This window comes from Trichechus manatus, unplaced genomic scaffold (genome assembly GCF_000243295.1).
Source record: "Trichechus manatus latirostris isolate Lorelei unplaced genomic scaffold, TriManLat1.0 scaffold00010, whole genome shotgun sequence".
Taxonomy (NCBI): Eukaryota; Metazoa; Chordata; class Mammalia; order Sirenia; family Trichechidae; genus Trichechus; species Trichechus manatus.
In genome coordinates, this window is record NW_004443946.1 from 6,604,953 (window position 1) to 6,623,369 (window position 18,417).

The 18,417-nt window shown below is 47.7% G+C and overlaps 1 protein-coding gene across 1 annotated transcript in view; it reads left to right on the forward strand.

Annotated features, from left to right (window-relative positions):
• The window catches only part of SAMD4A (sterile alpha motif domain containing 4A), a 240,455-nt gene extending 223,394 nt beyond the window's left edge, over positions 1 to 17,061 (forward strand). Inside the window, exons 8-12 of the mRNA XM_023726112.1 lie at positions 3,108 to 3,226; positions 7,770 to 7,971; positions 9,256 to 9,382; positions 16,307 to 16,390; positions 16,937 to 17,061. Of these exons, the coding sequence (XP_023581880.1) occupies positions 3,108 to 3,226; positions 7,770 to 7,971; positions 9,256 to 9,382; positions 16,307 to 16,390; positions 16,937 to 17,061 (657 nt within the window). The remainder of the gene's footprint in view (positions 1 to 3,107; positions 3,227 to 7,769; positions 7,972 to 9,255; positions 9,383 to 16,306; positions 16,391 to 16,936) is intronic.
• The last annotated feature ends 1,356 nt before the right edge of the window (positions 17,062 to 18,417 follow it).

The following is an 18,417-nucleotide window of genomic DNA, read 5'->3' on the forward strand; positions in this document are numbered from 1 at the left end:
ATCATAGCAACATGCAGGCCACCACAGTATGACCAACTGGCAGATGGGTGGTGGGCCTTGTACTTCATAAGTACTAAATAAATGTCTGCTGAATGAATGAACACAGGTGTACCAGCATGATTCCCCTTGTTTAGCCTGAAAGCAGAGACTTTTGCTCTCTTTTTATCATGGAATGAAGGCAACCTCTGGAGTGGGATAGTGCTAGATTCTAATCTCAGATCCTTCACTTAGTTATTTATGTTCCTTACCTATAAAACAGAGAAAAATACCTGCATCTGATTGTTGTAAGGGTTAAACGAAAAATAGACGAAGTTATTCACTTTTCCTCTCTCATGCTAGCTTTTGTGCTTTTTTTTTTTTTTAATAGCTAACATGTATTGAGCCATTTCTAAGAGCCAGGCATGTTCTAAGTATTGTAAGTGCTTTTCCTGTGTTATCTCATTTAATCCTTACACCATCCCTTTGAACAGGGGCAGATTAACCAATAAGCAAGGTACGCTTGGGCTGGCTTAATTGCTACTTGCTTACTAATCTGTAGTGCACAATTTTACATGGGTGAAATTTCGCAGGTGAAATTGTGGCACTACAGATTAGTAAACCCATGCAAACCTTGCTTATTGGGTAATCTGTCCTGCTTGAGGGAGGTATGATTACCCTCATTTTTAGGAGAAACTGAGATTCAGTTAGGGAATTTGCATACAGGTGTACTGGTATTCGAGCTGGACTTCCCTCCCCATGTGATCTTGACCAGCTCCTGCATCTTGTCCTCACTCAATATTTGACTGATAAATCTGTCAAAAGTAGAATCTATCCCCTCACTTTCTTTACTGGATCCCTGGTGGCGCAGTGGTTAAGAGCTTGGCTGCTAACCAAAAGGTCAGCAGTTCGAATCCACCGGCTGCTCCTTGGAAATCCTATGGGGGCAGTTCTGTGTCCTACAGGGTCGCTATCAGTCAGAATTGACTCAGTGGCAATGGGTATGGTTTTGGTTTTTCTTTATTAGTCCAGTAGAAATGCTTCCCTTTCCCACAGGTTTTCAGAGGTGCTCATGGTGTTAGGGTTGGACACTCACTGAGCATCAACAACATATTAGAGCAACCACAGAGGAGACCAGGTCCTCACCATTTAGCCATGAGCCCATCCCACCACACACCATAAGGGAGTCTGCACGTCTTTCTCTGGTGGGGCCTGGAGTCCTTTAGTTGAGCAACCCTGTTTCATGAATAATCTTAATGGTGTCTGACTAAGGTCAGGCAGGAGGAAAGGGTTTGTAAGTGGTCAGTAACTTTTCCGCAATATGATTAGCATCTTGTTTTTGTTCACTTAGCTCTCCTGTGTTGAGGTCCTTAAACAGTCATCAGGAGAAAATTAAGCTGTCATTGTTTTTCTGTTTTTAAGGAATTTGTTTTCTTTATGGGAAATGGTCATATAGTCTGTTGCTCTTACTAATAGTTTATTACTACTTACAAGATTTTATGCCTCATTGACAAAGCTACTTGAGTATGTTATCCTGTCATTGTTACTGCTAATCAGGCAATTTTTTGTTTTCTTTTTCATTGTAGTAAAAATATATATAATGAGACATTTTCCAGCTCAGTTTTTACATGTGTCATTCAGGGTAATCAGTCAAATTTGATGGATTTCTCTCAATGTGTGAACCACAGTTATAGGCACTTGACAGAGGATTCATACATCATGTGTGCAGTCCTCACCATCTAGAACACCCTATGGTCCATGTTCTACCTGCATCTAAATCACAAGACACTTTGCTTAAAAACACAATTCCCCTAGACTTCACTCAGGATCTGTTAAATCAGGCTCTAGGCAGTGTGGGGGGTCGGGGGAGGTCAGAGGAGGTTCAGGAATCAGCCTTTTTAACAGTCTCCTTGGGTAAGTCTGGAGTCCTTGGGTGGTGCAAATGGTTAACCCACTTGGCTGCTAACTGAAAGGTTGGTGGTTCAAGTCCACCCAGAGGCACCTCAGAAAAATGGCCTGGCGATCTACTTCCAAAAACGTAGCCATTAAAAACCCTTTGGAGCACAGTTCTACTCTGATACACGTGGGGTTACCATGAGTCAGAAATGACTCAACAGCAACTGGTTTGGTTTGGGTAAGTCTGATGTGTCATGAATTTGAGAGTCCTTGCCTTGGGGGCTCATAAGCCACGTAAAGCCCTTCCCTGGGCTGTGGTGAGCACAAAGGCCATATGTAAAGCGTACCCAATACAGATGAGAGGGTGTTATGGGGCAGTAGGCAAAACATAAGCAGCCCTGGTGGCACAGTGGTTAAGCACTCAGCTACTAACCAAGGGGTCAGTGGTTTGAACCCACCAGCCGCTCCATGGGAAAAAGATGTAGCAGTCTGCTTCCATAAAGATTACAGCCTTGGAAACCCCATGGGGCAGTTTACTCTGTTGTATAAGGTCACTGTAAGTAGAAATCATGTCAATGGCAATGGGTTTGGAGTTTAGGCAAAATATCCCTACATACCCATTTTGACTAGGAAAGACTTGAAGTCGTCAAATCTACCCATTTTCCTACACTTTAGACAAGGATTTGGGCCAGGATTGGTGCACTGGGGTCTTCAGAGGGCATGGGGCCCCTTAGCTAGAGATTTCTCAACCAACCCTTGAAGCTCAGAGAATAGACCTCATTCTCTGAAGCCCTGCAGACCACTCCTGGGTGTCCACATACCATCAAGCAGATCGATTTTTGGAGCAGTTTAGCATTCTCATTGATTATACAAATGCAGGGGACCTGCAAAAGCCAGAGCGTTCATCAATCAATTTTGCAATTCATTCTTCATCAAATAGAGTCCATAGTTGCATCGGGAGGAGGAGAAAGGTGGAATATGCCAAAAATACATCCCCAAAATGAAGCTTGTCAGAAGCTTAATGCATGTACCTTACCAGGTATCTCCAATGTCAAATAACCTGATTTGCAGCCCAGCCAGCTCTGAAATTAAACTGACTGTTGCTTGAACCAGGTTGGAGACAGGCGAAGAAAAGGCAACTGCAGAGACTCCAGTGTTTTCCCCTATTAATTGCATGTTTCTCCCCCTCATGCCAGGCTGCGTCACCCATTAAAAAGTCCTGTTTGTTTTTGCAGGCATTTACAGAGACACAGAAAAAAAGATTGTTGTCATGGAAACAGCAGGTGCAGAAGCTCTTTCGGTCTTTCCCTCGGAAAACCCTTCTAGACATATCCGGATATCGACAGCAGAGAAAGTATGTTGGGATTTCGTTCATATAATGCATGGTGGTTCCCCAGTGCCTCCTTTGCCTGCCTCAGTTCCTGGGGCAGGAATAAGGCAGGGCATCATTCCTTGTTCCCCAGGATGCCTGGTGGCCAGGTTCAAATGACATTCCTTAAGCAGGTGGGGTTGGGAAAAGGCTAGAGAGAGAGCCCATTCCAGCGGAAGACCTGAATGTGATCTTTTGTAACTCACTTTACATTGTCCAAATGACAGTATTAATCTGGATAAGTGTGTGTGTCGGGGGTGGGGGATATGACTTAAGGAATCCCAGCAAAACCCTTGGTAGTATACCTGTGACAGGGGGCTCTGAAAGGACAAAAATGGGCTGTTGTATCAGCACCTTAAGTGGTAGTGTAATTTTTTTCTCCCTCCTAGCTGCAGACAAGCTAATTATAGCTGGTGGCAGGGTGAAGAGCCCAATGCTAGTCTATTTTGGTCTAAGCTGCAGTCTGATAGTGGAGAGCAGTACCATTCTTGATTTTTCATAGTACTTCAGCTTCTTGGCTGCAGTTAAAAATAAGCCTAGTTGTACTTTAGTACCCATTACCTTAATATGGTTTTTAACTGAGAAATCGAATTGCATATTAAAGGTAAATTGCAGTGAAAATCTGGGGAAGGGCTAAAGGACAGGGGGTGAGTTAAAGCCCTGAAGGATGGCAGGGCGTTGCTGAGAGGTAAGGGAATAAATTATGCAAACATCTGGAAGAATCAACGTTCTGTTTTGCATTTTTAAACATGAGCAGATAAATAATGTTTTTTCACTTCCACCTAAAAAGTTCTGAGTTCATTTCCCAGTGCATATATAGAAGCTCTGCCTTCTATGTTGTTAAAATTTTGGCATTTATTTGCGTAAGAGCGCCTTAAAACACCACTGTTTTGTACTCTTTAAGGGAGATAAGGCCAGTTTGAGCTTATAAAAAGTCTTCATTAAAGATTAATTTTTAAAATTGAAGTATTATTATATTCCAACATATATAATACTATTTTTTATTAAGTAAACATTTATTTAACACTGTCTATGTGCCAAGTGGGAGCCAAGCACTTTAAGAACACTAATTCATTTAATTCCTGCAACAATCATGTGCTATTGTTATGCCCGTTTTACAGATGAGGACAATCAGACCCTAAGAAACTTCTCAGGGATAGTCGGTAGTCAGTGGCAGGTTCAGAATTTGGACCCAGCAGGCCTATGCCAGCTCCAGAGGCTATGCTCTTAACCACTACAGACACAATGCAGCTCTCCGGGGGCCTCGTCATGATCTAGAACTCCAAAATCTTTCCCTCTCAGGGTCTCAGGCTGTTGTGTAGAAAGGACAGTTGAGGCAAAGCAACACTCTTTATTGCCAGCGCCCTGGCCGAAGCCCTTTGTGGTTGCCCATACCGATAGGTTGGGCTGGACCATATGTGCAACCTGAGGATTCCCTGTGACCCAGACAAAAGACAAGGTCTGCTCTTCAGCCTCCAACCCCTGGGCCTGCTTCCATCCCATCCTCCCAATTTTCTAAGAGCAGCAACACTTCTCCCAAGTAAGGAAGGAGGCTCCAGACCCCTCTTGCAACATCAGACCCTCAGGAGGCAAGTTCCAAGAAGAAGAAGAGATTCGGAGATTGAAGATGAAGGTGGGGCTTTAAAGCTCTTTTGCTCCTCCTCCCCAAAGTCCCATCCCCTGCCTCTGCTGGCCCCGCTTCATCCTTGGTCCACATCAGAGAGCCCTGCTTAGGGCCGAGCTGGGCAGTAACCTTGAGCTCCCTAGAGTGTCATTAACGGTTTCAGTTGAGCTAACCCAAGGTTTGCCAGGTTGGAGTCCTAATGGACCTCTTTTTATTGATTAGAGAAGAATGAATTCAATCATTGATCGTGGATGTTCTATTTGACGTTGCTAAAGCTCTAGAAAAAAATTTTTGTTCTTGTATTACCTCTGGGATCTTTTTATGCTATTAGTTTGCTTTGAATTTCTGTTTCTCTAATAATACAAAGGTAACTGCAGCCAGTCCCTGCTTGAATTATCAACAAATCCCCAATTAATTGGCTCTTATTAATGTTATGTTATCAAAGTCTTTCCACGCATTTAAATGTAATGAAATCAGTTGGTTATATTTAGGAAAGCAGAGAAGGCGAGACACAGATGGGCAGGGCAAAAGAATGAGAAATGAAAACTTACTTTTGCACTCTGTCCCCCTCCCCGGGAAGCATGTATGTCATTAAAGCCTAGCAATCTTAAGTAACTAAGTGTTCACTCTGGTTGCCAGCAGTGGCAACTCTCAACAAATCTGCTTTGTAATAACCAACTAAAGATACCACAGAAGGGCCCCTACTTTCAGTAGAAAGATAACCTAGCCAAATTCTCCCTACTGATCCCTGCCCTACCCCCAAAATGTTCTGGGTGGTATCCCTTGCATTCAGCCTAGTTCCACAAGTCCTGACTTTCGGAGTTCCGAGATCTCGCATTTCTCCAGTGACTAAGTGTCCCATAACAGAATCCTCTGCCCACATTACATGGCTTACAAATATAGTCTTGCCTTTCTGGAAGCACAAATCATTTTAGCATCACTCATTGCCGGCTGTATTTTACATATGAAATAACTTTGTAAAAATCCAGCCAAAAAGGAAAGTGGGGAAAAAAGCGACCCACACTAAATAAGGAAAATTTTTAACACAATACTGAATCATCTACCAGGTGGCCAAAATTCCAATTCCAAAAACCAAGGGGCCAGATTTCACAGTTTAAAAAAGACAGCAACACTTGATCCTTGTTTCTGCCTATCATATATCTCAGATCGTCCTGCCTCCAAAGAAGTAATCCCATGAAGTTACTTCTACCCCTCCTGTCCCTAATTTCTTCTGTTAAAGATTTTAGACCTTAATAAAAAGAAGGAAGGAAAAGGAAAACAAAGGGAGAAAGGATGAGATCAGCAGAGACCAGGAACCTGTGAGCATTGTCCTTCTCACACTTTTAGACGAGCCTCTGGCAGAAGTCTGGAACCCTTTCCTTGGCCATCAGAGCCTGGAAATGGAAACACACAAGCTTGGCAATCAGTTGCAGCCAGCTCACCATGGAATTTTCTTCCCTGCCCCCTTTCTCATTAGGAAATTTAGAAATTCCAGGGAAAAGAGAACCATTTTCTCAGATCTGCTCTGCTGATGGCTTGGGTGCCCCCCTCTCCTACACACACACACAGACACACAGACACACACACACACACACACACACACACACCTCTTTCTCAGGAAATTACTGTTTTGTAGCCCCCTGTTATCCTCAACTGGTTAAACTACGTCAGCCCTGCCTCCGGAGTGTCCTCCCCTGTGTGGAAAGCAAGTCTGTTCCATCTTGTGGCCATTGGAGGTAAAGCATTTTGACTTAAACATCACTGAATGACTAAAGCTGACTCTTCTTGGAAAGAATGTACTGGTTCCTAAAACACTGCTGGCTGCTGTGTAACCTCCCAGAACCTGAGGCATGTTCTGGAGAGGACGAGTTCTTCAGTGCTGAGGTCACTGAACCAAACGGGAACGCAGGCGTCAGCGTATGGATGCCAGGGTCCTGGGTGGCTTCCCCCCCTTGGACCCAGGAGGATCATTGTAACCCCTCTGGGCCTTTGCATGGCCAGCTCTACAGGGAGGGCCTGTGGTGTGGGGAGCTGTTGGGGCCCTGGCTCCAGAGTACTTGCAAACATCATCATCTCCATTCTCATGCCCCTACTCTCAACCCGGAAGTCGGATCCCTAGAGATAAGGCCAGCCCTTCCACTTGGAGAGGCATGATAATGGCAGAGACTGTTTCATTCATTCGTTCATTCATTCATTTATCCACTCAACATGATTTACAGTGCCAGGAGCTGATTTAGTCACGGGACATACAGGATTGACGAAGACAGCTACCGTCCTTTTTCTCATGGAGCTTCCATCCCTAGTGGAGCTCACCGGCCACTCTCTCCAGGTCAGCTACACAGACAGACATCACAAACGGAGTATGGTGTGATGGAAGGAGCACAGGGACAGGAGTCTGACCCAGTTCTGATCCTGGCTCTGCCGCTTTCTTGCTGCATGGCCTCTTGGAAGGCACGTAGGTGCTCAGTGCCTGTGTCCTGGCTGCAACACAATGGGTGAATGAGATGCAGCTTGGAAGACGCAGAAGAGTGTTGGTGAACCTTCTGGGCGCACATTCCAGTGCTGCCCCCTGCTGGCTGCGTGACCTTGGCTAAGTTATTAAGCTCTCTGTTTTATGTCTCCAGATATAGGAGGAAATAGTGTATGTACTTTGTGGAGTTGTCGTGAGGATTAAAGAATCAATGTAAAAGCCTGAGGACAATGCCTGCACTTAATACATGTTCACAGATGATAGCTGTTGTTTAATCACAGTCCCTTCCTGGCACAAAGCCCCTCTCCCCATAGGCCTCATAAATGGCAAAATGGAAACAGACCCCAAGGAGGCATTCCTCCGGCAGCCTAGGATTTAGGAAGGGCTGAGAAATGGTTGATAGCCTCTTGGTTCTTTCTCTGTTCCACTCACAGTCGCGGTTTTGGGCAGTCCAATTCCCTCCCAACAGCCAGCTCTGTGGGCGGCGGCATGGGCAGACGGAACCCCCGCCAGTACCAGATCCCCTCTCGGAATATCCCTTCTGCCCGGCTTGGCCTCTTGGGCACCAGTGGATTCGTCACTTCCAACCAGCGCAACACCGCAGCCAACCCCACCATCATGAAACAAGGAAGACAGGTTTGTTGTGCCCAAGGGAGGGCCCGCCAAGCTCAGGGCCTGAGACCTCAGGACCTCCCCTACCTTAGATGACTGCAGGGTGGGTGGGGGTGGGGGGTGGAGAACGGTCGTCAAAGGGCATAAACTGAAAGACAGTTGTCCACCTGCCTCAGAGTTCACCAGGGTTGTCTGCATTGCTCCTCTGGGAGGCAGAGCAGCACCACAACTGCGCTTGGCCTCATGGAGATTTGCTTAGGACGCCCTGGGGACCCCGTGCATGAGGGCTTTTAGGAAGAAATGCAAGACCTGTTTCTTATTTACCTTGATCCTTGACCTACCCCAGCAGACCTCACCACCTCTTAGATCTGAGTTCCAGAGGAGCCTGAAGCAGTATGGAGTAGGACCACTTTCTTTGCCCTTTTATCTGTGGCAAAATAACTCCTCCCTCACAGTTGGCAAACGGGCAGGGCAGGACAGGACAGTGCCTGAGAGAGGCTGTGGGAGGGAGAGGGGAAACTTCCTCAGCCAGTTAAGCCTGATGGCTCTTTTGTCCCCTGCTCCTCACCCTTCTAACCTGCCCCACCCCAGTGCCTTCCATCTGCGTGCCCCCAGCTTTGTGAGGGACAGAAACGGGGCTGAGGACCTGGGTTCTCATAAAAAACTAAGGGGTGAGGGATTAGTTTAAAAACAGGAAAATGGCTCCAGGCAAGCCCAGCAGGGGGGAAACAGAACATACAATGGAAAGCCCCACTTTGCTGACCACTGTCCGGACCCCCCAGGTCGCTTCAAGAGGAAGTCACGGCTACAACACCCGTGTCATAATAACACACCAGCTGAGTTGTGCTAGCTTGTCACCAGCTAAGAGCTGAGAGGTTCCTTTATCCCTCTCCCTTTGGAGTAAATTGGTGGAATCTCACAAAAAAAATCAAATGAGAGCCTTGAAATAGTTTGTGCTCTTTGCTGCAAACATTTATAGAACTCCCCCATTTCCTAGGAAAGTGACAGGAAAAGCAAAGGCAAGGAAGGGAATAAAGAGAGTTTTGAAGACAGTGAAGGAGAGAGGCGTCCAGAATAAAGCTGCAGCTTAAAGAGAGGCCTGGGGGTGGGGAGGGGAGCAAAAATAAAATGAATGGAATCCAAACCCTCTCTCTATAAATATGCAAATGATAGTGCTCGCCTGCCTGCGAGGCCTTTTCCAGAAATTAGCAGAGAATTCTCTGGTGGTATTTGCCTCCTGCCTGAATTTTGGCTGGAGGCCCTCCCAGGGTGTCCGGACTAATGGCCCCCTTTTGCATTTCTTACTAGAACCTTTGGTTTGCCAACCCTGGGGGCAGCAACAGCATGCCAAGCCGAACCCACAGCTCAGTCCAAAGGACCCGCTCGCTGCCCGTGCATACTTCTCCGCAGAACATGCTGATGTTCCAGCAGCCAGGTAGGGCCATCGCTGGATCTCTCACTCACTTCTCCCCTGGACACAAGGGGAGGCCAGGACGCTAAAATAGATGCCCTGGTGAACCCCGCCGGAAAGTGGGTAGCCTCGACTGTCACTGTGCGTTCTTTTGAGCTTATAGAAGCCTTTCCTTTTTTAAACTGTGTCTTGCCAGCATGAATAGCGGCTGGTTGGCTGGGAGCCAGCCCATGTAGCCCCAGAGTCGATTGCAATCTGACGGAGGATATTTTTGATACTAGTCCTATTTCTAGATAAATTAAAGCAAAGATATTACTGGAGGGTTTTTTGGCGGGGGAGGGAAGGGGTTCCGTGTGTGTGTGTGTGTGTGTGTGTGGTTTGTATGAGTGTGTGTGTGTGTGTGGTTTGTATGTGTAAAGACAGTGAGAGTGAGACAGACAGAGAAAACATCTGTGTTGATGCTTAGAGACCTCCCCCCTGGTTTGGGATTGCCTTGGGGATGGGATGATTATTGGGCCAGCCATCTTCCCTTTACTTGGGTAAAGAGCACCTTGGCACACTTCAGGGGTCCCTGGGTAGTGCAAACAGTTAACATGGTTGGCTGCTAACCAAAAGGTTGGAGGTTCGAGTCCACCCAGAGGCATCTCAGAAGAAAGGCCTGGCAATCTACTTAGAAAGAATCAGCTAATTGAAACCCTATGAAGTACAGTTCTGCTCTGATACTCATGGTGAGTTGGATCAACTCTACAGCAACTGTTTGTTTGGTTTTGTTTTTTGGCACAACCTCAAGCCAATTTCACCTTCCACCATGCCTCTTAAAACAGAGTAGCCGGAATTAGGTACAGCCAACAAATATTTGAACCCTTTCTGCGTGCAGGTGGTGAACTAGGCTCCAACAATAATACAAAGCTGTGTGAGCAATTACTGCACCTAATCTAGAGGACCCTCTAGATGTGTTGTACATATAGGAAAACAACCGCCCTCGGCAGTGGAAACCCTCTACACAGTGAGTCTTGGAGTGCAAGGAAGGGAAATATCCCCACAGCCTGAAGTGGACAAGGAAGCTTCGTGGGATTGGAGCTGAGTGTCAGAAGACAGAAGAGTGGAGAGGTGGAAAGAGGGAGGGTGAAGTTATAGGCAGAAGGGACTACAGGAGCAAGACTGAAAAGGTAGGGCATCCTTGGTGTGTCCGGGAAGCCATGTCTGGGCAGAAGGGTCTGGCTGAAGTAGCAGAGTGTAGACGCAGGTTGCTGTCTGGATTGTGGCAGATCATGGAGAACTTTGAATTCTGGGCCAAGGAGCTTGGACTCTGGTCACTCTCAGTGAGGAATCTGGAAGATTTTGAACGGGGTCAGGCGGGCGTGTACGTGGACGAGTGAAGGGGAGGCAGGCTGCAGGTCAGGAGGCCAGTGGGGAGGAAGCTGCTGACGGAGAGGGGTGTAAAGGAGCTGCCCTGGGAAAGGCGGGCCAGAGGAAAGGACGGAGCATCCGTGTGACCTTGATGCCTGTTAAAAGTGCTGTTTGGCTTCTAGAATGCATCTCATTTGCTCACTTTTGTCCCAATGTTCCTTTTCTCCATTTTGACACCTGTAGCTATTTTTCTTCCTGGGACGAAATACTTAACAAAATTTGAGGGTTGTGAAGACCTTCTTCCTGGATCACTTAGTTCCATCCTGTGTTCTTACGTGGAATTATGTATAATTCGTTCCCGATAAAAGAGAACCTGGACAAGACTTGAAGATGTTCTGGGACGAGGAGATCTTTCACCGCCTCCAATGAATATTTCAGCCAGGCCTCAATCCCTGACTGCTGCCCAGCTGTCTTGCCGGCTCAGGGGAGGCCTGGCATAGTTGACTGCTCTGTTTTTGTAAAGATTACAGCCTTGGAAACCCTACGGGGCTGTTCTACACTGTCCTGTAGGGTCGCTATGAGTTGGGATTGACTCAACAACAAGGAGTTTGGTTTTTTGGTTGGCTGAGGGTAGGACTAGACTATAAGGATCATATTACAAAGGCAGAAAATGGCTTCATCTTTACATGAGCAGGAGTAGATAGTGAATGCACAGTGGAATAGAGACGTGTAAACAACCCAACGTTAGATACTCAGAAGACTGTGACAATGCAGCATAGGATTTTCCTCCTGGCCCTTTGAGTTCTTGAGAGTGCTGATGTTAGACCATATGGGTAAATCTTGACGACTACGATGTCTCATGATAAGGAAACTACTTTGATTCTATAAAATTAAAATAATTCCATCAAAATGATGGAAGATTTTAAACGTCTCCCAAGAGTACAGAAAAGACAGGGCTAGACCCAGCCTCCAAGTGGTGTATTAATTGATCACTCAACTTACTCAGATTTGCAAGAAGCTTGATACTCTTCCCTGGATCTACATAAATCCATGGGCCTCTTGGAGGTTGTTTTGAGCTTTATTTTCACATGGACTGGTTTTAGATATTTCCCAGAACCAGCCAGGAGAGCTGTTGGGTGGTTTTTGCCTCTCGCTGGCCTCTGGAATGAGAAGGAAATACTAACCTGATCCTCCCCGAGTCGGGAACAAGGTCTCATACACTCACCAGGGTGGTGACTTGAGCTCAAAATAAGTGTGGTCTGGGCGAGAGTAGTCATGTTCATAGCAAAGGCAGGGTGTGTTTTCCCAACTGGAAAATTAGTTTGGAAACTGCTCGGAGAATAATTTGTTTTGGAAGCAGCTCTGTTCCTGCTAACCTGGGCTCAGCCACGCTCAGGTCCAGTCCGAGGGGATCTTGGAGCAGCTCTGGCGCCACGCTGGGAAGTGATGGAGGCTTCTCACCACATGCAGGCCTGAGGAGAAGGGCAGAAGGGTCGGGAGCCGGCTTCAAAGGAAAACCACAGGGAGAGGGAGGCTGGACAGCCTCACAGAGCTGCATCCTGGGGATCTCGTCCTTCCCTTGCACAAAACCATATGCAAACTGTGCTTGGTACTGGACTGCCTGGATGTGGGATGGATCCGGCGGCTCCTTACACAGCAGCATTTCATGTTGTGACATGAAATCTGTTCACAAACCCTCCCTATGCACCAGCCCACGATTGGACTTCTACCTCAGGGTGATCAGGATGCTGCATACCTGGGAGCACAGCACTCATAGTCTAATGATGAGGAAAAGAAGAATTCCTAGTACTCAGAGATGTCATCTGAGCAAGAAAAATAGGCCTACTTTGGGCAAGAGCAGAGAAGGCTCAGTTAGAGAGGATCCTTTCCTTATCTTACTGAAGACTGTCAGCGACGTTCTTCCTGGGCGGTTAAAGCAGGGGCCCAGGATAAATGAGATGAGCCCTTAGCTTTGTTGTGTTGTTGTTAGGTGCTGTCGAGTTGGCTCCAACTCATAATGACTGTACGGATAACAGAATGAAACCATTGCCCAGTTTTGTGGCATATTCACGATATGTTGCTGTGTTTGAATCCTTTGTTTCGGCTATTGTGTCACTCCATCTCATTGAGGATAGTCCTCATTTTTGCTGGCACTCTACTTAAACAACCATGATGTCCTTTTCTGGCAATTAGTCTTTCTTGATGATGTGTCCAAAATTAGCAAGCCGAAGTCTTGCCATCCTTGCTTCTAAGGAGCATTCTGGTTGTATTTCTTCTATGACTGATTTGTTTGTTCTTCTGATCGCCACCCGTCTGTCCGTTTGTCGTACTGTGGTGGCTTGTGTGTTGCGATGCTGCTGGAAGCTATGCCACCTTAGATTTAGTAGCAGCCATAGCAAGAACTGGCCCCAATGGTTAAAGTGGGCCAGTGGGGCAGGAGCTGCCCAAGTGCCCCCCTGAGACTTTGGTGAGACCTCTGCCCACCTGGTGACACATGGCTGAGGGTTTCTAGCCTGAGATGGAAGCTGTCATCCACCCAACTGGTCTCCCGTCTGCCTTGTGTGTGTGGTAAGATGCCATAGATCTGTTTTTATCAGATACACAATTAAAAAGTCACACTATTAGGAAACTCTGGGGTTTGAACATATGGGCTTCTACCAAGAATTAGAATTTTTCAGAGCGACTCTCAGAGTGGCAGGGGGTTGTGCGACCACCTTCACTGCTCCCCAATGCATCACAGTGAGGAGCTGGGGGAGAAAAAGCCAGCCAGGCAACTTACAACCTAAAAGAGCAGCCACTAGGTTTGGAGATCTGGAGCAGAGAGCCCTGCATTTCTCAGCCCCCTTCTTGGAACACGCAATCCCAGGCTTGGAAAATGGCATTTTGCTGCGTGTTGGCAAGAAATCCTGCAGCTGAAACACTTCTCTCCAAATGTCGAGCATCTTTATTTATCCAAATCTTTCCACAGTGTTTGTTTAAAGGGGAGCGCTAGAGAGTAAACTAAATTTTACAATGAGCATATGGATGGCTATAATTGCTCAGGGCTTTTTTTTTTTTTTTTCATATTTGCTAACTGGCTATATATAAAATTGTGTGTTTCTATTTTATAGATTTCACACCCTGAGGGCTGCTAATTTTCGCATGCATATGATTTTCACATGAATGGATGAAAATACGAAAATACTCTTCCCTCAGGGATTGTCTGAGTGCCCCAACCAAACTCTGATAGCAACTAGTGAGGGGAAGACAAGAAAAAACTATAATCTGTCCTCCCATCCTCTTTGGCTCCTGGCTTCCCTGGAAGCTTGTTGAGCCTCCATCTATTCGTGAGTTGGCACAGTTGTCTTCCAAAGCCATTGATGGTAGAGCTTGTGTCAGAAAGCACAGTATCTGCTCCCTGGTGGCTTTTAATATTGATCCATTTTGCCAACCTTCTCTTTGAGAATTTTAAATAACGGAAACGACATCTGCCTCTGAATTAGCTGGTAATGGGGAATACAGATTGTAGAGAATTCTAAGTGTATAGCTAATCAAGGAAAACAAATTCTTTGGTTTAGCCATTGGTTTCAATTTCCTATCCCAGCAAACCGCCAACCTCATTTTTATTAAAAATAGACCTCTCCCCCCACCACCCCACCCCCGCCTTTTCTCTTTATCTGCTCATATGCCCCCTGGTGGAGATGCAAAGGAACAAGGAAATGGCCTGAAGTTTGGACCACAAACTATTTCCCCACTTTACGGGTCGAAGAGTTAAGTCCCAAAGGAGTGAAGGGTCACCTATGAAGGCAGTGATAATGCTGAAACTTCCCAGGCATTGAGAACATGTCCCGTTACTGACACTTCTCCAGGATTTTTTTTCTAGCCCTCCCTCCCCATACCAGTAACATTTGTTCCACTGGGTTGTCAATGGCTGATTTTCCACAAGTAGCTCACTGGGCCTTTCTCCTGAGGCGCCTCTGGGTGGAATCAAACCGCCAAGCTTTCCGCTAGCAGCCGAGTGCTTAACCATTTGCACCTTTTCCACAATTCTTAGCTGTCAGACTTTCCCTCCACTTCTTGCTCCATCATTTTTCGTCACTCAATAGACATGTTTTGAGGTATGTAAGAGGCCACAGCTGGGTATTATGGGAGCCTCAGAGAGAGATGAAAGCACCGTCCTGTCTGCGAGGTGCTTCTAGCCGAGTAAGGACATTCAAGGGGGTGCTGACGGTGAGGGCCCTAGCAGGACAGAGGAGGAGGTGTCCAAGGGCTGGACCGAGACTGGAGCCTAAAGATGGGGGAGGGTGGGCCCAGATGGTAGCCAGGGCAAAACCAAACCCACCGCCGTCGAGTCGATTCCACCTCATAGTGACCCTAAAGGACAGAGTAGAACTGCCCCATAGGGTTTCCAAGGCTGTAAATCTTTATGGGAGCAGACTGCCACATCTTTCTCCCATGGAGCAGCTGGTAGGTTTGAACTGCCAACCTTTCGGTTATCAGCTGAGCGCTTTAACCACTGTGCCATCAGGGCTCCTTGTAGCCAGGGCATTGTGGTTGTAATGGGTACAGTGTTGTCTTGGACAGCAGGAGCCACCCCCCAGCTTCAGCCATTGAGTAGATGTCTCTGCCCTTCATTCTAAAGGCTGAGAGTGTTGACAGTGACCTGCCGATGCTCCCCGTGACGCTATGGCATGTAGCAGAGCAGAGACTTTGGAGTCAGACCCATGTGAGGTCTTGTCCCCACTCCATGCTCGCTCCCTAACCTTGAGGATTTATTTGCATCTCTAAGCCTTACCTGGGAAATGAGCTTGTTGAGCAGATTAGGAGCCAACACATCTAAAGCGTCACAGTCTCAGACTCAGAAGAGACGCTCACCATGCTGTGGCTTCTCCCCCACTGCATCCTCATGAGGAAGCTAAAACGGGCCTCACACAGTTCTAGGTACAGGATCCAGAGCCCAGTCCTGCTGTAACGAAGTGCATATTCAACTTGGGGGAGGCAGAAATAAATATGTACTATGTCAGATGCTGGTGAAGGTTACGAAGAAAAATAAAGCAGAGGAAAGGGAGAGTGTGGGGAGGTGTTGTTCTTATACTGAGAAGACAGTACAGAGACTTGAAGATAGGAAGAGTCAGCCAGGAACCAGCATTCTAAGCCAAGGGAAAGCAGTGCAAAGGCCCTGGGGCAGGAGAGGGCCTGGGATGGAGTGAAGGAAGGGAAGAGCTGTAAGAGGACAGAGAGGTAACGGGCCCAGATCATGTGGGACCTCACAGGCCATGGCTTGGGTTAAGCTTTTATTCTGGTGGGAAGCCACTAGAGGGTTGTGAGCAGACGAGTGACAAACTATGACTATGGCCAGCTATGTTTAGTCACCAGTTTCCTGCCAGCTGCTCATGTTCACAGTGGACTCCATGTGTCCAAAAGACTTTAGAGGTTGATTGAACCTGTGCATCACTTGCCCTTGGTGCTGGTCCTGACAGTTCCCCTGAGTCCCTCCCAGGTAGGCACACCAGACCTTCATCCTGAAAGCTGCCACGTGAGGAAGCCAGGTGGCACCGTGCATACTTTCTCCTTGTCCTTAGAGTCCCTGTCACCAACATACCCCTTTGTCCCCTGCAGAATTCCAGCTTCCCGTGACTGAACCTGACATCAACAACAGGCTGGAGTCCTTGTGCCTCAGTATGACCGAACACGCCCTGGGAGGTGAGTCCATCCTTCCTGCATGCCTCTGTTACCGCACCCCTGGGATACCTCCTGGCCATCTGCAGGCTGTACTCTGGCAGTAGCTCCGGGGTAATGGGAAGGGAAAGAAGACGGTTAGGCAGGGGACAGGGAGACAGTATGGCCTTGGAGTGCCCTCATCAAGCTGCACCAGCAGCGTCCCAGGCAGCCGGCTCTTCCTCCCTCTCTGGGAGGTGAGACAGGGACCTGGAGACCCAGGCTGTCCCTCTCCCTCGAAGCCCCGCCTCCACAGTGCATACTGGAGTCACACCATGGCAATCATCCCAGCCAAATGCCAGGCACCGGAGAAGTCAGGAACACACGACATGGCTTTTAGTGGGAACATCCCCCCAGGACTGGAGCCTTTCCTTCTCAGCACTACGTCCCCTGGTCTGGTCCAAGCATATCCCAACTTCTGCTAAAAATAGAATTTTTGAAACAAAAAACCCTCCTTGTTTTTACACGGCCCTGTTCCAAACAGCTTCCGTAACACCTGGAGCCCCAAGCAGTCTGAGGTGTCCCTCGCAGCGTCACAGACCCACAGCCCGCTGCCTGCCTCGCCCACGGCTGTAATGGGGCTGGGCTGTGCAGCGCCGCGTCCGCACAAGAAGCTCACAGAAGACGCTGTGTCTTCCCACCTCCTCTTGGTCTGATCTGAAGCCCTGCTACATATACAGCCCAGGAGGCCTTCCGCTCCTCCTGGTACTAACCATGCAGCTTTCTCAGGGCCTGGACTCAGCTTCCGCCCCTGTGAATGTCTGGCAGGCAGGAGAGCTGTCCGCGCCTTTCTGCCAGCTTCCTGGGAGGCTCTGAGTCAGGGAGATCCAGACAGCCCTCCTCTGAGCCTTCCCGTCTCTAGTCTTTGGATGCCTTCCCCACCCCCGAGATGGGCTGTCAGCGCACCTAGAGCCAGAACGTGTGCTATCTGGCAGTAGCACAGAGAAAGGCTGCCATCAGCTCCTGCTCCAGAGAGCTTTATCCTCCACACAGGTGGATTTTTGACTTTCAGTCTCTGCAGACATGATCTTATCCTGAAACCAACTATGAGACAGGTAAAAGCTCTGCATGGAGCAGAGTGGAGGGTGGCAGCCACAGCCACCTGAGCCCTCCAGGCCAAGGCTCTCCAGAGCTCGCAGAGAGCTTCCATTTAGACCAAAAGGGAGTAGAAGGACTCCCCGGGCTGCTGTGACGTCCAGGGCTTCAGATCTGGCCAAACCCTCAGTAGGAAGCAAAGATCCTTCTGTGAGCTCCTCTGGGTTCCAGGGAGCCCCATTTGAAAACCACTGCTGTCTCCTTTGGCCATTCAAATCCTAGAAGCTTAGCATTATTTTTCCTTCCCTGATACCTCTGGTGGGGAGGTGCCACCAGCTCCTGTTCTCCACCTGACTGAGGAGACTGGGTCAGCAGCACCAATAAAAAGCCCCCTAAGAAGTAATGGAAAATAACCCAGATGTCCATCAACCAATGAATGGATAAGCAAAATGTGGTATATCCATACAATGGAATATTATTCACCCATAAAAAGGAAGGAAGGGGTGATGTATGCTACAAATGGATGAACCCCAAAAACATGTAAGTGAAAAAAGCCAGACACAGAAGACCACGTATTGTATGATTCCATTTATATGAAATATCCAGAGTCAGCAAATCCACAGAGACAGAAACCGGGTTACTGGGTGCCAGGGTGGTCGTGGGGGGTGGGGTGGGGAGGGGTAGCAGGAGTGGGGAGTGAGTGACTGCTAACAGTCGACCAGGTTTCCTTTTGAGGTGATGAAGATGTTCTGGAATTAGATAATGGTGATGGTTGCACCAGGTATTGCAAACAGTTAATGCACTTGCTGCTAACTGAGAGGTTGATGATTCGAGTCCATCCAGAGGCACCTAGGAAGAAAGGCTTGACAGTCTACTTCCAAAAAATCAGCCATTGAAAACCTATGGAGCACAGTTCTACTCTGACACACATGGGGTCACCATGTGTTGGAGTCTACTTGATGGCAGCTGGGTTTTTT